Raw genomic sequence first — 25,668 nt, 5'->3', positions numbered from 1 at the left:
AGTGCCTCTCTGCTTCTTCTGGAAACTGCCCCTTCCCTCCCATGTTACTGTGGTTACCATAGGAGCTACCATAGTGGTACAACGGAACTCCACACTGTGGCCACTGCTGATGGTCTAGGAGTATCCACCTTACCCAGGCTGAACCAATCACCTCCTCCCCTGCCCCCAGTACTTGTGGATCTGAGAGAGAAAAGGCTGTCACTCTGCAGATGGCTGCATTTCCATGGTATGGAGAAATGGAGGAACTCATTCTGCAGAGAAAATGCAACAAACAACAGAGGAACTGGGAACCCTCCTGGGCTTCTGGTGCCTGGTTTCAGAGGCTTCTGAGATCCTGCTGCATTCCATGAGATATTCTTGAGACCTCTATAATTTTAAAAACTCTCCTTGTTCAAGCTAATTTGAGTTGAATTTCTATCACTTACAAGATCTCCTAATTAACCTAAAAGATCATAGTCAAAAGCATCTTTTACCTTGTATGACTCTGGAACAAAAAGGGAATAATTGAGTTGACAACCGCATAAAATAAACAAAGGCATCTATAAATTCTGCCTCAAAAGCGCAAAATTTGCACAGCTGTTAAAGACACCACTATGTCCCCACAGACCTCACATATGACCAAAAAAAGAAACTGCTTTTGAATCTAAAAATGAGCTTCAATGTGCCTGGCATATTTTTGGTGTCAGCAGACTGAAGATGACATGAGCTTTTCCTCACAGGTGTCAGCATCTCTCACAGGCTGGCTTCTCTACTGCCTGAAGGGAAATGAGACAAGAAGACTAAGCGGAAATGAGAGACAGTCAGTTTTCCTTTTGAAGAGGCACCTCACATCAAAAAAGCATCTATTATAAACTCAAAATGGTTTAAAGACCTAAATATAAGACGTGATACCATAAAACTCCTAGAAGAGAACGTAGGCAAAACATTTTCTGATATAAATCGTATCAATATTTTCTTAGATCAGTCTCCCAAGGCAACAGAAGTGAAAGCAAAAATAAACAAATGGGACATAACCAAAATTATAAACTTTTGCACAGCAAAGGAAACCATCAACAAAACAAAAAGACAACTTACAGAATGGGAGAAAATATTTGCAATCGATGCAACCAACAAGGGCTTGATTTTCAAAATATACAAGCAGCTCATACAACTCAATGTTAAAAACCAAACACAATAAAAAAAAAAAAGGGCAAAAGGGACTTCCCTGGCGATCTAGTGGTTAAGACTCCTCACTTCCAATGCAGAGGGCATGGGTTCAATCTCTGGTCAGGGAACTGAGATCCTACATGGTGCATGTCCAAAAAAAAAAAAAAGGGCAGAAGACCTAAATAGACATTTCTTCAAAGAAGACATACAGAGGGCCAACAGGCATATGAAGAGATGCTCAACATCAGAGAAATACAAATCAAAACCACAATGAGGTATTACCTCACACCAGTCCGAATGGCTATCATCAAAAAGTCCACAAATAATCAATACTGGAGAGGGTGTGGAGAAAAGGGACCCTTCCTACACTGCTGGTGAGAATGTAAATTGGTGCCGCCAATGTGAAAAACAGTATAGAGGTTTCTTAAAAAAACAAAAAAATAGAGTTACCATATGATCCAGCAACTCCACCCCTGTGTATACATCCAGAAAAGATGAAAACTGTAATTTGAAAAGATACCCTAGTGTTCATAGCAGCATTATTTACAATAGCCAGGACATGGAAACAACCCAGGTGCCCATCAACAGACAACTGGCTTAAGAAGATACACACACACACACACACACACAGAGGATTATTACTCAGCTATTAAAAAGAATGAGATATTGGATTTGCAACAATATGGATGGACCTAGAGAATATTGTACTTAGTGAAGTGAATCAGACAAAGATATCACTTATATGTGGAATCTAAAAAAGAATACAAATAATCTATATTCAAAACATAAACGGACTCACACAGAAAACAAACTTATGGTCACCAAAGGGGAAAGAGAGGCAGGGAGGGATAAATTAGGATTACGGGATTAACAGATACTCGCTACTATACATAAAATAGATAAGCAACAAGGATTTACTATCTAGCACAGGTGATCATATTCAATATCTTGTAATAACCTATAATGGCAAAGAATCTGGAAATATATATCTATAACTGAATCACTTTGCTGTACACCTGAAACTAGCACAATATTGTAAATCAACTATATTTCAATAAAAATGAAAATAAAAAATAAAGTCCAAGGGAGTAGAAGGGAATTAAAGGGGACTTCGGGTAACGAAAAGTTTACCATAGAATTGTCCTTTGTTTCCAGCACTTTTAAAAAGATGATCGTGTCTAGCCTCCTTTGAAGACAAGGTATGTGCCCTCAGCCTTGTTTTAGAGAGGCAGTAGGCTCCAGTAGCCTGGGGACAGACTGTTCCAGGTCCAAATGCTGGCTCTGCCACTTACCCTGGCTGTGCTTTCAGGCAAGTGAGCAGATGTGGGCTCAGTTTCCTCATCTTCGAAATGAAACAGATACTATCCACCACGCAGGACTGCCACAGCCTTGCTTGGAGCTGATGTTAACTACTGTAGGTAAGTGTACAAACTGAGGCTGAGAGAGAAGAGAAAGCCACCTTCGTGTGCAAAAGACAGGTGAAGCCACAGTAAGCACTGACCAGGCCAAGTGTGTTTTGAGTATTAGAGACTCTGTCACTCTAATGAATTGTGAATTTCACAGCATTTCAGCCTGATCATCAAGAAACATTTGGCTGCACTGAGGGTCTGCAACTTCCTTCCAACCACGGGCCCTGGGATGGGTCGGGCACCCTGGAGCAGGTGCAGGACCTATTGTCTGAAGATGTGGTTCTACTCCCGATCTCTCGGCTTTGACCCTCAGCAGTGGTCAGCATTATTTCCTGTCTGTGTGGGACCGGGCTCCCTTTGGTGACAGTACCAAATTCTTCCTTGGAGCAGAAGGTTAGTATTTAAAACAGCATTAACTGTGCCAGGAATGATAGGAATATATACCAAAAAAGTGCATAGAGAGAAGGTTGGGCAGGGAACTATAGATGCTTGGGGTATGGGAGAGAAGGCCAAATGTCCATGCAGGAAGGAGTCAGGGGCAGCCGGAGGGAGTGGGCTGATGGCAGGCCAGCCTATGTGAGAAATGTCCCTTTCAAAGGCTAATAAGAGCCATTTTCGCCCCAGCAGGATGAATAAGCCTCAAAAGGCTTTGAAAGGCTTTCAAATCAATCTTTTTATAATTGTCACACATACGTAACTACTTTCTACCATCAGAACTGTATCCATAGAACTCTGAAAGTGGCTAAAAAAGGAGGACTTTTGCCCTAAAAAATGTGATGTGCTTCCCAAACACTGCACTAAATTTCAAGCACCCATTGACCCCCCAAATATCTGGACCCCTCCCCCAACTAAGAGGGATTCCTTACTCACCTGGAAAGGATGTCAGAGGCTGCAGGCATGGATTGCACTCGTGTTACCCATGCCATATAACCAGGCAGGGCCATTTGAAAATATAGGTGTTTACTATCATGTTTAGTGACCTTTTGTTTTTAATCTCTGTTAAGCAGCTCTGTCAAATGCCTCCTACTCTGACATTTTGCTATGATAAAATAATTTGTTTACATACACATCTATTAGATGTTACGGTTCATGAGATCAAGACTGTGTCTTATTCAATTTTGTGTCTCTGTGATTGAATAAATGCTTATTAACCTTTTACTAAAAAAAAAAAAAGAAAGAAAGAAAGAAAGAGAAAGAAAAACAACAACAAGCTGTTCCTTGGAGCAAATGTCCCTTTCCCACTGCCAGTGGCTCTAGTGGAACTGCCAATCTTGAAACTCTGTCCACCCAGATCCCTGAGAGGAGCACATGACCAAGGCCTGTCCAATACTCTTGACCACAGTGACTGGCCAAGGTATAGCTATGTGACTGGAACCAGGGCAATTAGAGTCCTATGCTGTGATTTCACATCTGGATTCTGGCAGCATAAACTTCTCTCTTTCCTCTGGAAAAGTATGGCTGTTTGTGGTTATTTCCTCCCTCCAAAAAAGCCCACATGCAGTAGGAGAAAAGACCAAAACCCCAAGAGTGACAAGGCTGAGAGAGTATACCTGGATACAGTTGTACCTGAAGCCTACATATCAGTTTCCCTCAGTCTATGAACCAATCAATTCCCCTCTCTACTTGAGCTTGTTTTAACTGAGTTTCTATCACTTGTAGCCAGAAGAGTCCTAATACACTAAACCTTATTTTTCTCATCTGAAAATTAAAAGGTTGGTACTACAATGTTTAAAGTCCCTTCCAAAGCCCCAGAGTTTAGAAATTTCTTACCAAATGGCTTAGGCAAGAGTGAAGGCCGGGCACTGAAGAAAGAGACAAGACCAGTATGGCCCTGAAATTTGGTTGATATTTAATTCAAATCTCAGATCTGGCACCGAAAACAATGCCTCACACACAGTAGACCTTGTTAAGTATTTTTAAGTTAACTACATGCAATGGCAGGTGTTGTGGTCCAGAGATTTCACATTTCTAGGGTGAGTTTCCTCCCTGAGTCTGTCTCTGTGACTCTCTTTCTCAGCTTACTGGAGGAGTTGTACCAAATATTTTCACAGGGAAGGGTGGAAATTCTGAGCTCAGCACTGCCCCAACCAGATCCAGAAGAGCTCTCTCAGAGCAAGACATCTCCCAGGGTCCCACCTCTCTGAGGGTCCTGCTTTCTTACTCTCCCCATTCTGTTCTGGTTTCACTCATGATGTTCCCACCAAAATTGTCCCAACCAAAACCACCCTCTTGGCTTCTCTCCATGAACATCTCTGCACCACCGATAGTCTTGTGAGAGATGGCACAGCACCACCCCTTGTTCGGGAGGGTGGGGAAGTCCCAGAGGGCTGGTAACACCCAGGGTCTCTGTCTCCTGAGACAAACATGGGAACCAAAGGACACAACCTACAATTAACGTCAACTTGTGAAAGGACCGAACCGCTTGGAAGGTAGAAAGGATGTGTCATCCAAGTGTTACCAGTCCTTCCTGAGGCTCTCTGCAGCCAAAAACTACAGCCAAAAAAAAAAAAAAAAAAAAAGGAGAAACACAAATGCAACTCCTAATGCCTTGAGAAGTCATGCAGATCTGCAGTGAATGTTTCTGGAGAGGATGAGGAGAAGGTTATAATACATTCACTCAGCAAGACTTCCCTTAAAATTATTTCCCCAAATGTCTACTCCTTAAGGCACTGACCAATCCCTCCCTCTCCTCCCCTCACGCCCTGCCCCTGCCGCCTCCGTCTCCCTCCTTGGCCCTTGGGTGTCTCCCTCTTCACTTCTCATCTAGAGCCACGTGGGTCCTTCTCCTTTTGCCTTTTCCAATCTATTTCTCATCATCTCTTCTCCCCATCCACACCGACAAACCCCACAAATGTCCAGGACCTGGGTGAACTAACACAGGATCCTTTTTCTTTACAAGCTAAAGAGGAATGGAATCGCAAACGCTTCTGATGGTTTCCTCTGCCGTATAGATAAACATGGGAAATTTTCTAGCACAGAGATTCTAAAACCTTCCTTTCCAAATAAAGAAGAAAATGAAGAGTTCAAGGAACGCGTGTCTTGCCCTAGAACAGCCTGCACAGCTCAGTCTAACAGGCCTGAGTCACATTTCATTATAGAAAATGTATCAGCTAGATAATACCTCCAATGTCCTCCTCCCGGCATTCTGGGTGCTTCTTGTTCTTCAGTTCCAGTTACCATAATGATGGTTACAAAGCGTGTCCTTGCTGGGAGTAAGGGTGTTTCCACTTAGCTGGGTTTCCTTCCTCCCCCACCATGTCATGGAGGATTATGCTCCAAGTGACACAGAGATGACTTTGGCCACAGAGGAATCTGACAATTGACCAGGCCCTCAATCATCTCCCTCTGGTGTATCTTGAGGTCAGTTTGTCTAACTTTACCAAAAAGCCACAGGGGCCAGAAGAATCAAAGCAAAGACAAGACACCAACACAACAACTGACCTAATCGTCTAACAGACTCTAGTCACTTCGACACTCTCAACTATTTGGGAAAATCTTACGAGCTGGCTAAGAATTTGAGGGCTGATGGGAAACTAAAGTCAACAAAGCATTAGATTCTGTCGTCTATTTGGTTGCAGTTAGCCAGGGGTACGTTGTTTGTTCCCCTGCAGCAAATTAGTAATGTTAAATGTTATTCCTGGGACTTCTCTGGTGGCATAGTGGTTAAGAATCTGTCTGCCAATGCAGGGGACACAGGTTCCATCCCTGGTCCAGGAAGATCCCACATGCCACGGAGCAACTAAGCCCGTGCACCACAACTAGTGAGCCCATGTGCCACAACAAGGAAAGCCACCGCACTGAGAAGCCTGCGCACCGCCATGAAGAGTAGCCCCTGCTCACCACAACTAGAGAAAGCCTGCGTGCAGCAACAAAGGCCCAATTCAGCCAAAACTAACTAAATAAACAAATAATAAATCTTTTTCAAAAACCACAGTGTTACTCCTGCAAGACTGCAATTGACAGAGGGTGCCTTAAACCAAGTGTGCATCTAACTGGTTCCTTTTTAGCAGGAAGTTCCATAAACCATACTTGTACTTAAAAAGTCATAAAACATTTTTCAAGGACAGTCGAAGAGGTCTCACAGCCATAGGTAGGGTAATCAATTGTCCCAGTTTCCCAAGATACAGGACTTTCAGTGCTAAAACCAGGACAGTCTCAGGCAAACTCAGGGCAAATTCTAGATGTACCCCAACCCTAGGCTAGTGATCACTGTGGAATCAGAAGAAAGGGTGGGGTACACTGAAAGGAGGGTAGAGAAAAAAAATAAACACCTTCAAAATGGCCAATTGCTCACAGAAGGTTCAATTTCTCTGTAGTCCAAAATCAACTACAAATGTCAACTCTTCCAAAGTGTGTACAAACTATTTTGTCAACAAAGGGTTTATGGCCAATGACTTTGGAAAATGCTCCAAACAAACTCCCATCAGCTCTCCTTCATGGAGTCTCCACACACATCAACACATCAAAGGCTCTGAGAAGTCCTGCAGCGGTGAACATATTTTAATTTAGTGCTCTCAGAGTGTCCCAAGTTTATCTGACCACACAAGTGTTTTTTCACTTAATGGTTATAATCATCCAAATGAACATACTTTGAGAAATGGGGATCTTGTCCACAAAACCATAAACAACCTAGGAGGTGCATGACTTACATTCAGTAACACACACACACCTACTTAAGAGTCAACACATTTCTCTTTTTACTCAGTGAAAAGCATACTGAAAATTTAGCTAAAAGAGAGCCATGATCTATATTTTTAAAAAGACCATCTGGGGAAAATGACTGAGATGTAGATAGGATATTAAAGATGAATCAAACCAGTAAAATCAGTGCTGAAAAGACTAAAGACTTGAATTTGAAACATAATCTAAAGTGAATGTTGTGTCTCATCGATGTGAGAGATTTATTTCTTCATTCATTTCTTCATTCTATTTATTCATTCAAATTAATTAAGCACGTATGTGCCCGGCATTGTGCTAGGCCCAGGGATATTGCAGTGAACTAAGAGAGAGTGATAAGGTCTCTGATGCTTGGGGCTTCCAATCTTAAATTTCACTAAGTGTTAACTAGCAATCTTAACAATGAGAAAAAAGTACAGGGGTCATAGGAGGTGCCTCTAGGTCAGATTTAGGAGGCAGACATGATGCATTCCCACAGGAGGTGATGTCGAGGCTTAGACCCAATGGATGAAGTGGGTGGGCCATAGCAGTGTGTGTAGGAGTGCAGTGCAGGGAAGCAGAGGACAGTGTTCTGGGCAGAAGAAACAACACATGCAAAGCCCTGCTGGTGAAACAGAGCTTAGAGTATTCTCTACACAGGCAAGGGTCTTGTTCCTGAAGTCAGAGCTAGAATTCACTTTAACACAAAGAAGGGCCTCCATACACTTTGACTATTATTATTATCATTATTACATAAAGGAAGAGAACTTTGCATCAAGGGGAGGTTAAATCTGACACTTCCTACACCTCTAAGGGTCTACGGCTTTATGACTGGGAGAATTCTTTGATTCGCTTTAGAGTCTGTTTAAAGCTTATAGACCTCTCCTTTTGTAAAGTAAAGCTCCCCGCAAAGTCAAAAATCTACGTATGAATAGACTGTACATTTCTGATTTCTTTTTCCTTCACTGTGCACCAGTTCCCTTTTTGTTCCCCCAAAACAGACACAATGCCCACTTCATCAACCTTGACATCTCTTGGCTTCTTCACAAGATGCTTCCAGTAACCCAAGACCTACAGGGCAAGCAATATCAGTGGGTAATTATTGAGCCACTTAGATTTTTTTAATTAAACTACAAGCACTGATGCAAACACGACTTCCCCAAAATGGTAAAGCACAGAAGCGTGGTGGAGACTTTGATTAGTAAAGCTAATCTTGGCAGTGTCCTCTCTGGAGCATCCAGAACAGGACATAGTACGGCTGGGACTGTCCAGGGAAAACACTTACCCCTCTGAAATTCCAGGCTTTAGGAGACGGAAACATGGGAAAGTTGTTTTGCCGCTGCCGTTTAGGCCTGGAAGAGGACAAAATAAAAAGAAAGAAAAGATGATGCATTCATTATTCGTTGGTTAGCTATTCAGAGGAAATCACCAATTTCAGGTGTAACTTTGTTGAAGAGAGAGATGCCTGGAGAAATGGTCCAGGCAGGTGAGGCAGCTGGAGTTTTCTACTGCTCTGCACTCTTTAGTAGCCAAACTCACTCCAAACTCCCCCAGGAGGAGAGCTCCAGAGTCCCTTAAAAAAGTCAACCCCTCACCTTTAAAAAATAAAAGAAAATCTAAAATTCAACTGGATGCAATCAAAAAGCCAGACCAAACTCCAATCTTGATCTTTATTTCTCACAAACAAAGAGTTCCCAAAGGGATGCCATCAGGTGACGTCTGTAGCCTCTGCGCAGCCTGGAACCCTCCCTTGTTGCTCACTCGCTGGGGAGTCCCCGCACCTCCACGCAGGCCACACTCGAGCTCCAGACTTTTAAAGGAATGACCGACAGGACAAGCAGCTGCTGTCTAACAAGTCAGAACTGGCCTTCTCGCCTGTTAATCTCTCCCCACGAATCCACCTCCTTAGACAGGATGGAGGCAGCTTCAAGTCGGGTCTGCACAAGCGGCAGGTAAATAGTACAGAAAAGGAAAGATGCAGCAAGGGGGCTGGGCGGCTCCAGACACCCCAGGAACGCCTTACTTCTGTCATGTAAAGTGAATCCAATTTTTGTGGCTGCCAACATACCCACAGGGACACCATTTACAATGTTTTTATGGAGCAGCAGATAAATTACTCCTCCCCAAAATGTTATGTCTGTCAATAGGGATATTCAAATGTTATGTTGCTTGAAGTACCACTTCACTGAAAAGCATCCCTGAAAAAAGATCCACCTTGGACTTGCCCTGAGGCTTTAGTCTCTGATGTGGCAAAGGGTGGTGGTGCTGTCTTTTTACGTGATACACCTTTTCTTTGACCTCCCTGCCACAATCAGCAGGAATGCAAGGCAGGATGCTTGTAGTGACCATTGCACAGGCTTTGCAGTATGTCAGGCCTGATAAAAATCTGGATTGGCTCTACCAGGCAGAAGAGATAAATAAACAAAATATAACATAATTATAATAATAGCAGCTGACAGGTGTTGAGTATTTAAAACAGCGTATGCTAATACTTCATGTAGTTAATCTCACTGACTCGCCCCTGGGAGCTGAGGTTCACTGTTGTACCCATTTAACAGATTAGAAAACGGAGACCTAAGGATATTAAGTGACCCAACTATCATCACACAGGTGAAATCAGGATTCTGGTCTCAGGTGTCTGATCTCAAACCCCATGGTGTTTTATTAGCTATGTGACCCAAGCCCGAAGCTTAAGCTCTTGAGCTTTCATATTCCTATGTGCAAAACGAGAAATAATACCCAGTACAGAGTCAAGAAGAGATGAGGGCTCTAAATCCAGTGCTGTCGCTGCTAAGTTCTCAGCAGATGTCAGCACGGTGCCCACCTCCCACCCACCTGCCCACCCTTCCCCCCCCCCCCCCCCCCCCCCCGCCAAATCCTGGCTCTAAGGACAGCCTTCGGCCAGGGACACAGGACTGACACAGCAGAGCTGCGACAACTCACCAAAACAGATGGGAACTCCCGCCTGCTGATGTGCTTCATACCCAACCCCCTTCTTCTGCCTCACCCTCCTCCTCACCCACATGTACAATAAAAATCCAGGCTAATAACTTCTCAAGAAAAACAGAGAAAACGTGGGTGGTTATTTAGATTTAATACTCTTATTAAGTAACATGTTGGTCTAAGCTCTTCTGAAAAGACATTTCTCCTTTAAAAAAAAAAACAACTTAGAATTTAACAATACTTCTCCCTGGACAATGTTCCCTCCCCTCCCAGGTTATAATTGAGCTTTGCTCTCCTAATTATTTGATGAGCTTCATTGCTTCCAAAGCAACAACATATACCAGAACATTCTGAGTCAATGTGCCCCGTTTTATATGCTGCAGTCCACAGAAAATGACAGGCACAATAATTAACAGTGATTGAGTTACATGATGTGCCAGGGACTGTTCTAAGTACTCTGCCTACATAATCTAAGTCTGAGAATAACAACAAGGTGGGTTATTATGTTAAGCTATACTATAATGTTAATACATGATATATAGGTAGCATTACAATGGCATTACACATTATCATATTTTACACATATGTATGGCATTACATACACTAAGTAAACAACTTTGTCATAATACGTTTTCATATAATATCATATAATATTATGGTATAATGGGGATATTATCATTACCCTATTTTACAGACGGGATAAACCGAGGCTCAGAGAGGTTAAACCAGGTGCGAGAAATTACACATTTGATAGGTGGCCAAGGTGGGATTCATAGCCAGATGTGTCTGACTCCAGATTCAGGGGATGTAGCCCCTCTCAAATAGAGAGGGGCCCCACCAAACAGGGCTTTTGGAAGGATGCAGCCTGGGGCTTCCTTGTGGGAGGGTGCAGTTAAGCAGGGCCTCACACTGAGAGGCCTCATAGGCAAAGAAAAAGCATCGGAGCAAGTCTGTCAATCCAGGGCACTCTTGGGCAACTTGGTCGCACCCCCCTCAGCTGGAGAATCCGCCAAGAAACCTACCTAGAAGATGGCTGTCTCTAACTGTTGCTTCTCCCGCCCAGGCTTCCAGATCATTCACATTGGCTGGAGTTCCTTTTAACAATCTAATCCGGCATCATAAGTCTCCCGACAGCTTCCTCCCCCTCCCCAGCCAAACACTACCACCCACGTGGCTCTGAAGGACAGCTTTAGGGAGTAAAGCACACCCTCCTGAGAAGGTTCCTTTAGACGCCATGAGGGAACAGGCAGCGTAAAGGACAGCGTCTCAGAAGCCTGTGAAGGCCAGGTCCTCATCACAGGAGGGACAATCAGTCCTGGGTGTCTTTCTTCTGTTTTAGAAGCAACTTCGTTGCACTGTCAGCAAAAGTCCAAGGGAGAAAATGGCACTTGGTTCTACAGGTTTCTCAGACACAAAGGCATACAGTTGGACTTCTTGACAGGGCTGGGAGGAGTCACCTATAGTGTGTCCAGTCCTCAGGCCCCTAAGTGACGCAGGTCTGGGCACAGTGTGGACACACGTGGTTAGGAAGCACAGCCCATCCACAGATGTCAGAAGGGCAACGCTGACCAGTAATCACCCACCGCCACCTCCACGGGTGAGCTGACAGGAGCCAGCTGGGACGGCGGCAGGAGAGCAACTGCTGCAACAGGAGGCACAGACTCTTGACCAGAAGGAGGTTACAACCTTAAGAAAGGCTGGAAAGACAAGTTATAAACTCTTCACCTTCGGGAGAGCTCGCAGAAGAAATGGAAAAAATGCCCACAGTGAGAGTGAAAAGTCAGGATTCAAGGTGCGTTTAGGGAATGAATCTCAGATTCACGTGTGTGTGTGGCTGGAATCAGAGAGAAGAAGCTCAGGAGCAACAGGCCGTAGGGGTGTATTTTCCCACCACGTGAAAACAACTGTGACTCTTTCCCACCATCTTGAGAAGAGGGTTGATGACCCATTTCCACAGCTTCTCCCAGCAGTGTGGGTTTCAGTCTGCTTCTGCTGCCTGCACTGTGGGGGCTAAGAGTCTGGTGTTCAGGGTGGAACCGACTTGGGGCTCCCAGAGTGCCTTCCCTCCCTTTCTTGCTGCAGGACTTCAACCAGGCTACCTACTTTCTACTCCCCTTGAGCCTCCATTTTCTTATCTGCAAAGTGGGAATAATAAACTCTTTTTTACAAAACTGAAACATTAATGTACTAATAAAAAAAAATGATTAAAAAGGAGGGGACTTCCCTGGTGGCAAAGGGGTTAAGACTCTGTGCTCCCAAGGCAGGGGGCCCAGGTTCGATCTCCAGTCAGGGAACTAGATCCCACATGCATACCGCAACTAAGAGTTCATATGCCACAACTAAGGAGCTGGCAAGCTGCAACTAAGGAGCCTGCCTGACACAACTAAGACCCGGCACAACCAAATAAATAAATAAATATTTTTTTTAAAAAAAAGCAAAAAGGAATAAAAGATGGTTGATTAAAGAAATAATAATGTACTAAATAAATGTTTAGCAGAGAATCTAGCACTTAATAGCTTCTCAAGTTAGCTGTTGTTATTATTGAGAAGATGCCTTCTTTAAACCAGTAAAGGGGATATTACCATTATCATTGGCAAGGCTCATGTTGGAAAGACAATGTAATTTACATCTAATTCTTACAGACTGGACAACATATAAGTAAAATGAAACAAAGGCTTTAATGTGCTGTGAATGTTTTGTTAGGTGACAACAACACAGCCATAAATATGAACATGATGTAACCCTGAAAAGAGCCCTGCCTTCCCACTCCAATTTCCTGCCCCGCTTTTTCCTTTTCAAACATTACCACCTTTGCCAGCATGTTTTACATGCTGCAAATATTTTAATATCTTAATTGTCAACCCAGAGCATCTTGCTAACAAAACTTTCCTTGGATTTCTTTTCTTTAGACAACTGTAGTATTACTAGGAGAAACAGCTACACTTTACAGGAGAAATTAATGCCAGTTACTTTTATTCTGGTTGGACCACTTAAGATACAGTGGTTTCTTTCACTTAAATGTCATTTTAGTTTCTGTTTTTGGTACATAATCAAGGATTGACTGGCAGGTGTTTAGCCAGGTGAAGACCCAATTCTTCCTGGAGAAGCTCATTGGAAAGAGATAGTTTGCAGAATGGAAGTCTCATCACTTTGGTTTCTCTCTCTTTTTTAAAAAAAATATTTATTTACTTGGCTGTGTTGGGTGTTGGCTGCTGCATGTGTGGTCTTCGTTGCGGCATGCGGGCTCTCTAGTTGTGCTGCACAGGCTCTAGAGCGCTCGGGTCCAGTAGTTGCAGTGCATGGGCTTAGCTGTCCCGTGTCATGTGGGATCTTAGTTCCCTGACCAGGGATCGAACCCACGTCCCCTACATTGGAAGGCAGATTCTTTTTTTTTTTTTTTTTAACACTTTAAATATATACAGTTTATTGGATGTCAATTATATCTCAATAAAAGTTCTTAAAAAAAGGTAATGTATTTTCCACATCATTTTATCAGCAAAATGTTAGAGATAAAATAGTAAGACTAATGCCTCTGATTTCAATCATGACATTCAAACTGGCTGAAGTTCAATACAATAAACACTTTTGGGAGCCTCAGGTATAAGGTGAAAATAAATGACTAACATTTACCAAAAGTAATTAAAAATAATTTATTTTGCCACATGTGATTTTCTTATGCTCTCTTTAAAAATGTTTGCTTAATTACACAAAATATATTTGTTCTTCAAAGAAGAAATGGAATATACTTTTAAATGCATAAATTAAAATTGGAAGGCAGATTCTTAACCACTGGACCACCAGGGAAGTTTCGGCTTGTTTCTCTCTTAAATGAAAGTACAGAGGCACTGCTCCGTACATGTTTCTGTGGCTCACTGAGTCACACTCAGCTTCATTCTACTCATGCCATGGCTGCAAGTCCAGCTCTTTACTTCCTGATAAATTATGGGAATAAAGAATCACAGAACCTCAGAATGCTCAGCTGGTACAATCACTCAGAACTAGTTGCATCCTCTTTGCAACAGTCCAGTGGAGAATGAACCCTGAAGGAGAGCCCTCATCCCTTGCAGAATGGGTCTGTACCTTTTTATGTATAATGAGCTCACACATTAATTTCTTCACCAATATTTATTGAGCACCTACTGTACCCCAGGCACAGTGCCACACGTTAGAGAGACATTGGCAAACAAAACAGATACAGTTTCTGCTTTCATGGAGCTTGCAGAAGGGCAACCAGACCAAAAATTGAGAGAGACAGAGAGAGATTACAACACGGTAAGTACTTTTTTTGAAAAAGAGTGATCAGGCTTCCCTGGTGGCACAGTGGTTAAGAATCTGCCTGCCAATGCAGGGGACACGGGTTCGATCCCTGGGCCAGGAAGATCCCACATGCTGTGGAGCAACAAAGCCTGTGTGCCACAACTACTAAGCCTGTGCTCTAGAGCCCATGAGCCACAACTATTGAGCCCACGTGCCACAACTACTGAAGCCCACTCGCCTAGAGCTCATGCTCCACAACAAGAGTAGCCACCGCAATGAGAAACCCACATACTATAGCAAAGAGTAGCCCCCGCTTACCACAACTAGAGAAAGCCCATGCATAGCAACGAAGACTCGATACAGCCAAAAATTAAATAAATTAAAAAGAGTAGTTATGGGGAGTGCCATTAATCAAGGATTGAGGAGTCAGAAAAAAGACTCAGCCAGGTGATGAGAAAAGGGAACTGTGTGCCAGGCCATAGGAAAAGCATGCTCAAAGTGCAGGAGGTAAAACAGCTGGTCTTTGAAAAGATTAACCAAACAGACAAAACTGATCAAGTTAAAAGGGGGTAGAGACAACACTGATAAATACTATTATGGATGAAGCCACAGAACTACAGACACAACATCAAGTAAATGGCAAAAGGATGATATCAACAACTTGATGCCATTAAATTTGAAGACAAACAAAATGCATATATTCCTTCAAAATATACAGCTTTTCAAAAATAACTCAAGGAGAAATAGAAAACCTAAAACACTCAGTAACTAATAAAAAAAAAAAAAGAAAGAAAGCACCAGGCCAAACAGTTTTGCTGATGAATTCTACAAAACTTTCAAAACAATAGTCTTAAATAGACTGTTCCACAGAAGGTAAAAAGAGTCCAGAGTTAAGAAGTAAAGGAGAGACGACACTTTTGAACAATTGGAGTTAAAGTATGACAATTGAAATGTATGTAAATTAGGAAATGGATTAATTGAAGCTATATTCATTCTTAACAATGGAAGACCATAAAATAAAAAAGGAAGGAAAAAGAATGAAAATCCAAGTTACAGGAGATATGCATATGATATGATCCTATCTAGGAATGCACAGAATACCACTCTTTACAGCCACATGCAGTAAAAATGTAAGACTAAAGAGGCTGTATCAACTGCAGAAGTGAACTTCCTTCTGGGGATAGAGAGGGGAGAGGGACTGGGCAGGGCACACATAAGGCTTCATCTCTGCCTGGAATGTCTCATTTACTCACATAGAAATTCTGAAGCCAATAGGGCACAATGTTACTGTTTATTAAATCTATATGGGGGTACAGAGGTGAATAGTATAATGGTCAATATTTTGCTAAATGGGTGAAATATTTTATAACTAAAAACAGTAATGAACAGGAATAAGCATGGCAAAGCTGTACAATACAACACCAGGCATCCATTAAAAATAATGAGATATTAACAGCTCACCAGCAGAGACCTTAAAACTCAACATGTGAGATAAAACACAAGACAGCACGTAAACCCATTTAAGTTTACACACACACTCACACACACACGTGCAGAATCAGCTGTGTGTGTGCAGAGTGAGGGCCCTGGAAGAGCACACTGCCCAACTGTTGACAGTGACTAATTTACGTAGCTGGGGTGGAGGGCAGGCAGCATAAATGTGGACATTATCTTTTACATTATGTATTTTTAAATCATTACTATGGAAACATATTGTGCGTATAATGGAAATTATAACTATGTTTATAAAAAGGCCTTGACAGGCAGGGAAGGAGGTAAAGAGGCATGAGATGAGGCTGAACAGGTGGCCAGGGCAGAGCCTTAAAGTCTGGGGTTGGGGGTAATGGGGCTCCACTGAAGTTATAATGTGGGGAGGGACATGATGAGATCTGCCTCTAGAAAGATCTGTCTGTCTAGATAAAGGAGAAGACAGCCTTTCCCTTCAGGAGAAGAGCGGATCCTGAGTGAAGGCAGAGACCTGCTGGGCGGCTCCTGGAGGCTGCCCAGACCCACTGCAGCCTCTCTCACAGGACACTTTCAAGATGTTGAAGGCACAGAAGTCAAGTCTGTTCAGACCTCTCTCCCATTCTCTACCCATCTACCAATTATTTTTGGAACAGCACTCACTGTTCAATAGAAATATCATGTGAGCAATATATGTATTTTAAAATTTTCTGAGTCACATTAAAATGATAAAAAAGCAGGTATGTTTAATTTTAATAATATAGTTTACTTAGCCCAATATATCGATATTATCATCAGTTCAACATGGAATCAACAAAAAAAAATTAGAGACATTTTACATGTTTTTGTACTACATCTTCAAAATCCACTGAGTATCTCACCCTTGCAGCACAACTTAATTGGCACTAGCAGTGTTTCACTTCTCAGTAGTGACGGGTGGCATGTGTCTACCGTATTGGACAGCACAGTTACAGAAAAACAGCGCGTGCAGTTTCAAAGAGCCTCAGACTTTGAAAATCCACCGCTCTGTCTCAACAGTTAGTGACCAAAATGTGTAAGCTGAGACCCACATGAAAAGTGAGACATTCTCCAAAAAGATTTTTGTATCCATCTGAATTCGAAAACATTCAAAAGAACAAAATATTTCACAAAGGCTTTAAAGGTGTAGTCTCTAGAAAAGCCAATGGAGATGATCTTTAGGTCACATCCCTACTTGAACGGAGCAACAAATGAATTTCTTCCCCAAATGGAGCATATCCCAACCAAAGGTCTATGATCTGTTGCTAAATAATGGATAACTGCTCTAACCAAATGAATTTCAAAATTAATCAAAAATAAGAGATTGAAGTGATTTTTTTAAACCCATGAAATTATTATTTTGTAGTTCCCTAGATGATACTCTAGCAACAGTAGTGAGAAGGTATAAAATCTTGTCAAATGATGAATGAAAATGGATAAACAAAATGTGATATATGCATAAGATGGAACATTATTCAACCATGAAAAAGAATGAAGCACTGGTACATGCTACAACATGGAACAACCTTGAAAACATTATGCAAAGTGGGGCTTCCCTGGTGGCACAGCGGTTAAGAATCCACCTGCCAATGCATAGGACACGACTTTGAGCCCTGGTCCAGGAAGATCCCACATGCTGCAGAGCAACTAAGCCCGTGCGCCACAACTACTGAGCCTGCACTCTAGAGCCTGAGAGCCACAACTACTGAGCCCAGGTGCCACAGCTACTGAAGCCTGAATGCCTAGAGCCCGTGCTCCTCAACCAGAGAAGCCACCACAATGAGAAGCTGGCACACTGCGATGAAGAGTAGCGTCCGCTCTTCGCAACTAGAGAAAGCCCACGCGCAGCAATGGAGACCCAACACAGCCAATAAATAAATAAATAAGTAAATAAATAAATGAATTTATTAAAAACAAAAAAGAAAGAAAACATTACGCAAAGTGAAAGAAGCCAGACACAAAAGGCCACATACGGTATGATTCCATTTACATGAAATACCCACAACAGGCAAATCATAGAGACAGAAAGCAGGTGAGTGGTGGCCAGGGGCTAGGGGAAGAGAGCGAATGGGGAGTGACTATTTAGTGGGTACACAGTTTCCTTTGGGGTGATAAAAAAAGTTCTTGAATTAGATAATGGTGATGGATGCACAACACTGTGAATGTACTTAATGCCACTGAATTGTTATACACTTAAAACTGTAAATACTATGCTATGTGTAGTTTACCACAATTTTTTTAAAAAGTGAGGGTAAAGTAAAGATATTTTCAGGCAAAATAAAAGATATACATCTCACGGAAAAAAATCTCATGAAATAATAATGCAAAGTAAAATGCTATTAACTATTCCAGAAAAGAGGGATTATGTAAATAAAAGCCAGGAGAGCATTCTGTGCAGCTTGGGAACTAACAAAAATGGCTTAGATGTGAAGTTTTATAGGTACTGTGAGAAATCAGCCCTACAAGTCTCTGTTTCTGAGACACATATTTACATGAATCTTTCAACAATGATAAAAATTCCCACAGCCTCTGGCTTTCTGTGCTTCCTCCCACTCTCCACCCCTAGCCGGGTCTCTGTGCTCAGATATGCTGCAGCAACACCTGTTTCGTCTTCTGCTCCCATCTCCCAAGCCATTCTGCTGTTTCTTTTTTACACTTGAGTTTCCTGCAAAGCTTTTATCCTTAGGACACCTTTCCACAGGTACACTCTTCCAGAAGGAGAACTGCCATTGGCAAATTTCAATGATTCCCAGGTAGTGCCATAAAGCGGCAGCTGGGCACAGTGGTTAAGAGCACAGATGCTGGAGCCAACTCTGCCACTCACCAGCTCTGTGATACTGGACAAGTGACCTAAACTCTGTTCCTCCTTCTCCCTTCTGTAAAACAGCGGTAATAACAGGATTCCCTTACAGCGCTGTTTTGAGGCTTACATGAGTTAACGTACATAAAGCTCTTTTTTTTTTTTTTTGGCGAGTCACGTGGCATGTGGGATCTTAGTTCTCTGACCAGCGATGGAACCTGTGCCCTGCAGTGGAAGCACAGAGTCCTAACCACGACCACCAGGGAATTCCCAACATATGTAAAGCTCTTAGTGCCTGATGCACAAAAGGTGCACTTTAAGAGTTATCCTCCATCTGGGTGATGAGCTGGAAGGCCAGGAACTCTGTGATTTGGATACATGGCTGTCTCTGCACTCCCTGCACTTTGTAGGAAATTGCTGGAGAATGAATGCTTGCCCTCAGGAGTTCTGTGGTCAACAGTATCACAGAATAGCCTTATAAACACACTGACAGAACACGAATACAACCACATACACTTAAGAGAGAGAGAGAAGTAATTCCGTAGTTGAGGGCATCTTGTGTGGCCTTCTGCACACTGGATGCAGACCCCAAGAGAAGCCTGGCATGGGGCTGTGGATCTGCCCCCATTGCAGCCTTGTCTCCTTCCCCAGTCCTCTCTCAGGCTGAGCTGGATCTGAGATAGGTACTTTCTGAACAAAAGATCTTCAAATTCCACTTAGTTCCTTGGGCCAGAACAGTCCAAATGAATAGAACTGGAAGGAACACTGGTCGTAAGCGCAGGTCAGGCTCTGACATGGCATTTAAGAGCGCTTTGGATTATATGTGATTTTCACCTTCCTAACCTCGCTGAGGTACACTTGCTGTTTCCTCATTCAGGAGAAAGTACCTGCAAAATGCCATAACTGCTCTCAGCAAACTAAAACCCTAAACACTCTAAGAGACACCATCCCATCATGACAGATACACCAAGGCTCCCATTTATTTCCATATTTCAAGTCCAAGTGCTGTTCATTTCCATGTGTTGAGCAGCTACCATAAACCTCTCTAGAACAATGTAAGGCTACCAAAGAGAGACGGCAGTAACATAAAGTGGTCAGAGCATGAGCTCTGCAGCCTCCAAGACCTGGGTTCAAGCCCAAGTCCACCATGTAAACTTGGGCAGCTTAGGGAACTTCCTCAAGCCTCAGTTTCCAATTTAAAACAGACATGATAAGACTTAGATGTCATAGGGTTGCCATGAGGAGTAAATAAATAACTACTGTAAAATAATTTGCATGCTACCTGGCTCATACTGAACACAATAAATGTTAGCTCTAAATATTTGCCTAATATCTATTATGTGCCAGGCATTGCTGTAGGCATAAGGGATACTGCAGAATAAAACACAGTCCCTGTTCTTTGGGACCTTATGTCAGGAGGTGACAAATTCTATGGAGAAAACCTAAGCAGGGTAGGGGAGTAGGGACAGTAGGAGTAGTTGCTATTTTATATGCAGTGCTCAGGGCAGGCTTCTCCAAGAAAGTGATGTTTGAACAGAACCTGAAAGAGGAGGGAGAATGTCTTAGGTGGACAGAACAGCATATGTAAAGTTCCTGGAGCACAGCTGAGGGGCAGCAAGGGTAGTACAGCTGGAGTGGGGTAATTCAGTGAGCAAAGAACAAAGAAAGTCACAGAGGGAGAAGGAACCAGATGGCAAGGGTCTTACAGATTATTGCAAGGTCTTTGGATTTTAGTCTGAGTGAGATGGGAAACCACAGAAGGATTCTGAGCAGAGACATGGTCTAAGTTTTAAAAGGACTGTTTTCAATGCTGCATGGAGAAAACAGCTGTAGGGACAAGACAAAGGGCAGGGAGGAGATGAGGGTGGCACAGGTGAGGGACAGCAAGGACTTGGACCAAGATGGTGGCAGCGGGGTTAGTGAGCAGTGGTGGAGTCATATACATATTTGAAGGCAGGGTAACGGGATTTGCTGGTGGATTGGATACGGAGATAAAATAAAAGCGAAGAAAAGGATACTCTAAGAATTTTAGCCTGAGCAACTGGGAGGGTGGAGAAGACTTACCGGAGCAGCAGATTTGGGGACAAAAATCAAGATCAGACATATCACGTTTGAAGTGCCACATCTGCACTGGTATGGATCTCTAAATGGAGAGGTGGAGTCCACATCTGGATTTGAGAAACTGGAGATTGTATTCCAGCGTCATCAGAGAAGCCCTGACAAGGTGAGCGGGGGCATCCCAGAGGCCAGCAAAGAGGAGGGGTACTCTATTATGTCACTAAGTAGGGAAAGGAGAAATGCCCACTGAATCTGGTGAAGCAGAGGTCCCTGGTGACTTGATAAGAGGAAGTGAGTGGACCTGGGGGTCGAGAGCTGAGAGGGATGTGTCTACAGATTACCTAGAAACATTGTTCATAGAAAATATAAGTTGACAAGGATCTTAGGTATCAGCTAGTCCACTGAGTCATTAAAATGTGAGCTCCCTGAGGGCAGGCACTTCTGTCCTTTCAATGCCTCATTTCCACCCTCTGGACACCTGGCACACAGTAGATGCTCAATAAACATTTGTAAGACTTTTTTGAACTTTCTTGACATCTCCAGCCAAACAGTACAGGTCAACAGGAACTTCCCGTTCCTAACAGGATGGTATGGAAGACAGTGAGAAAATGCATACACAAATTATCCCAAGATGGAATGTTTCAATCTCCTCCTTCGACTAAAGAAGCTAGAATTAACACTACTTGGCATTTATTCATCACAAAAATAACGTTTCCCAGTTACTCCTCATCGGAATTCTGATCCACGTCATCAGTGCATGGATGACTTCTCATTGGCAGCACCAAATTTCAAATATTCAAGCTAATTGTAAGCTGGTCTAATTAGCAGAAATTACAGAATATTTGTGAAGGGACGCTTTGTAACAGAGGTCTTTTGGAAATCCAATTTAAAAAAATTATTTTTTCATATTCTCAAAGTACTGACCCGCAAACGATGTTTCTAAAGTGTTTAGGGGTTGCTTTTAAAGGCAAGGGGATTATTCTCCCTCTTTCCGCCTGCATCTATCTGAATTATGGCACATTTTCAATGGGAAAGGCTTCATTACATCCTAAGGAAATCCACATCCTGCACCTCCAGGTCACAGCCCGGCAGAGAGCGGCCTCACGTCCCTCCGGAAAGGATAATTAGTTTTCTCCCCTTTAATCAAGGAGCCACAGATTGTTGTTTTTCTAAAGTTTTGCCTGGGGAGAGCCCGTTCTTTCCCGAGCGTGTGTTTTTCTAACCAGGACTACTTGTACGTGTTCTACCTTCCCATGGGCCAACACTGAGAGACCCCACCCCCACCCCACCCCCCACCCCCGTCTGAAATGAGAAACTGGAACCCTACACTGCTGAGAGCCACTGGCCTCTCAACTCCGGGGATGTGGAAGCAAGTCATGGTCATCCCAGTTTATCAATACCACTAACCTTTGCCTTATGGACCAGGACAATCCTCAATCTCTCTGTCATGGAGATGACATTTTTAAGGGTTTACTTTAAAAAAAAAAAAAAAAAGCTTATTATGTGCCAGACATTGTTCTAAGTGCTTAATAAATATTAACTCATTTAATCCTCAAAACAATTTTTTAAGTTGGTACTTTTATTATTTTCACTTAACAGATAAGGAAATTGAAGTGCAGAGAGGTTAACTGACTTGTGCAAAATCACACAACTAGCAAGTAGAGAGCCAGGATTCAAACCCAGGCAGTCTGTCTCCAGAGAATATGAACAGAGAAACAGATGTTAAAAGCATTGTAGAAGCAGTGATAACAGAGGAAAGGAGATGGAAATTAAAATGCTTACTATGTACCAGACCCAGAGCCAGTGTTACAGGGTTGGTTCCTCTTTACATGAAATACAATTGGACTTTAATAATAACAATAATAATAATAATAAATCAGAGATTAGTCTTATTTATTAGTTACTCTACATCTGCAAATAAAAATCCATGCAGACTAATTGGTACACTTTATTGTATGCACGTTATACTTTGATAAAAGTATAGTTTTGGTTTAAAAATTTTAATGGCTGAGTTTTCTTAATGTTTTAAGTGGATTTAGATCAAATAAACAACCCTTAGAAGGCAAGTTTAAAAAATCACCTTGAACTATCTTTTCAATTTTTTTCCTAAGAAAATTAAGAAAAGCCTTTGGAATTGTTCTAGCAAACTACACACAAACAAGAAACAAAAAGGAGGGAGATAAATTCATGTTTTTCAAATCTTTGGAAAGCTCTAACTCAAAAATTATACTTACAGACACCTTATTTTCCCAGTTCCTCTCTGACAGAGGCTCCATGAGAGCTTTTGGCCCAGAGAGGAGCAGAAGAAAGTCTTCACACTTTTTTCAATAATATATTGATCGGAAGCTAATAAATCAGTATGTAGGTGGCCCGACACCTCCAAATTGAAGACCACAACCCTAAAAATGCGTCCTCAGAACGGGGCATCTCTAACAAATGTTTTGTCAATTCTAACTCCAAAAACATCCCAAATTCTTAAATTACCCAGCATCGCTTAAAGCAGTTTATTGACTCTCTGATACAGGACCTACCACAGTCTCCAAGGTAATTAGAAGGTCCATAAATGCTGCTTTTGGCAGTGACTGGGGCCACACATAAAAACATGTTTATTCCCAAACTGTCAGTGAAATATGGTGGTGAGGGTGGGACCACATCAGACTTATTACAGCATATGTGCAGAAAAAGGAAAGGTAATGCCAAGGGCACCATTCAGTGTGAGATTACTTCGTCACTATGACAAACAGCAAGCCACCCCCAAAATTCTGGGTAAGAGGGGATAATTCTGAGTAAGAGAATTCTGAGTAAGAGAGGGACCTATTATTACTAATTTAATAATAAGAATAATAATATGGGTGCTGTGCTTTTTTATATGGATTAATGTATTTCATTTTCATGGGGACCCTGAGAAATAACAGCCAAAACAGAAGAGAAGGAGAGGCACTGAGAGGTTAGACTTGGAAATGCCCCATAGTTACTGGAGTTCAGGGCCAGATAGCCTGATTCCAGGTTGCCCCTGGGTCCTGCCAAACTGTCTAAGGATTTTCCGGCCACCTAATCCACAAGAGCCATAAACTGGGAGAGAAAAATTAACCATGTTGATCATTTATGTGCTATTTATCAATTATTTCTATCAATGTGGTCTGCCTGAAGCATAGGGCAGAGCAAGCCCGCAGCCCACATTCTCTTGGGCACCTCGTCTTCCAGCTTACCAGCTGGGCTCCAGTGGGAACAGGCCTGGCACTTACATCAGCGTTGCCATAGCTGCTGCCGTGGCAACTGCACATTGTCACCCAGGCAAAGATGCTCTTCCAACCCCGCTCCAGAGCCCCAATCCAGGGATGCGGCCCCTAAATTCGTCTTTTTACCAACTTCCAACTTGCTCAAGTCTTTACAAAATTAAGAACTTTTGTTGCAGGTCCCCCAGGTCTACATTTGGAATACATTTGGACCAGACTAGTATGCACAAAGGCCAACAGGGAGATGGGATTCATGAGGCTGTGCGGAACTGCAGAGCGGGTAGGTAACCTCTCGAGGGGCCTCAGTGCGTTTGAGTTCTGGCTCTGGCACTTGCTAGCTGGGGACCCTAAGCAAATGATTTGGTCTTAGGTACAAAAAACAGGGATCATATTAGATTTCACACGTTATAGAGTTGTTGTGAGGCCTAAGTAGACTCAAGCATGGAAAGGACATGTAGAGGAAATACTGGCTGTTATCAATGGCTATTATTAACTATTATCACCAGGCACTGGTCCAGTGCTGGTGCTGACAGAAGATCAGGAGCCCTCATCCTCTTGCTGCTGCCTTCACTGCTTAGCAGCCCGAAATTCAAAACAGAAGGCACTCCTGTCAGCAGCGCAGAGGTTCTGACCCGAGGGCTGGACAAGGCCAACAGATCGCACACACCCAGCTGAGCCCCGGCAGACATGATAGCGGTCAATGGGGACCCCAAATTCAGTACCCTTCCCTCTAGGCCACATGGCTTCTCTGAAAAGATCAGTTCATCAAAATAAACCTGCTACCTTCATTCAATAAAAATGCCACTCAGCAAAACACCTTTTATGATACGAAAGCCATGTTTGGACCTTCAGACATCTTTAAGGTGAAACAGTGGCATTCAAAAATTTCTAGAATTTCTGAAAAAATAAGGTCCACACTGTCAGCAGTGGTGATTTCTCAGAGTTAGTATTGATCCAGGGAATCTGCGCTTGTCATGTTACACATTCCTACCCTATCTGAACTTCTATAACATGTATAAATAAATTTTGTAATCAGAAAATAGCTTCTTTTTTCTTTTTTTTTTTTCAGCCATGCAGTATGCAGGATCCCAGTTCCCTGACCAGGGAACAAACTCATGCCCTCCGCAGTGGAAGTTCAGGGTCTCAACCACTGGACCACCAGGGAATTCCCCAGAAAATATCCTTTTTAATAAAAGAAAGCTGAAATGTTTTGCCATAACATAGTTCACCAAAGAAAAAATTCAAACAGCCAATAAACACCCCCAAAATGTTCCCCCTCCTTAGTAACTAGCAAAACGGAAATTTAAATAAATAGCACGTTTGACTTTCAAATTGGCAAATTTTACATGGTCATACCCAATATGGGCAAGAAGGCAAAGAAACAGACATTTTGCTTCATAATTGTGAATGTATAAATTGGTATATGTTTCCACAGGATAATTTGACAGCATTTTCCAAGAACCTTAAAATGACCCAGAACTTCATGCTTACAATAATTAATTTGAAAAAAAAAAAAAAAAAAAGAACCACACACATGGGCTCAGTGACCAGAATACAGCTTCCAGTGTTGTTTTAGAGGAAGAAACTAGACACAGCTCAAATAGCTGACAACAGGGACCGGCTGCTGAGAAAGTGCCTTGCAAAGTTCCACGTGTTCAATGTGTAAAACAGTGGCCAGAAG

At 42.6% G+C, this 25,668-nt stretch overlaps 1 protein-coding gene across 17 annotated transcripts in view; it reads right to left on the bottom strand.

Moving 5' to 3' along the window:
- The window catches only part of ARHGEF3 (Rho guanine nucleotide exchange factor 3), a 295,435-nt gene that overhangs the window by 185,411 nt on the left and 84,356 nt on the right, over positions 1 to 25,668 (bottom strand). For 9 of the 17 annotated variants that reach the window (XM_057704792.1, XM_057704787.1, XM_057704786.1 and 6 more), the window contains one exon: positions 8,497 to 8,563. The exons of 7 other annotated variants lie outside the window; for them this stretch is intronic. In XM_057704792.1, coding sequence (XP_057560775.1) covers positions 8,497 to 8,563 — 67 coding nt within the window. Of the gene's footprint in view, positions 1 to 8,496; positions 8,564 to 22,158; positions 22,225 to 25,668 lie in introns of all 17 variants that reach the window. One more of the 17 variants, XM_057704797.1, reaches the window with a different exon arrangement.

This window comes from Hippopotamus amphibius, chromosome 13 (genome assembly GCF_030028045.1).
Source record: "Hippopotamus amphibius kiboko isolate mHipAmp2 chromosome 13, mHipAmp2.hap2, whole genome shotgun sequence".
Taxonomy (NCBI): domain Eukaryota; kingdom Metazoa; phylum Chordata; class Mammalia; order Artiodactyla; family Hippopotamidae; genus Hippopotamus; species Hippopotamus amphibius.
This window is presented reverse-complemented; position numbering and strand designations above follow the sequence as displayed.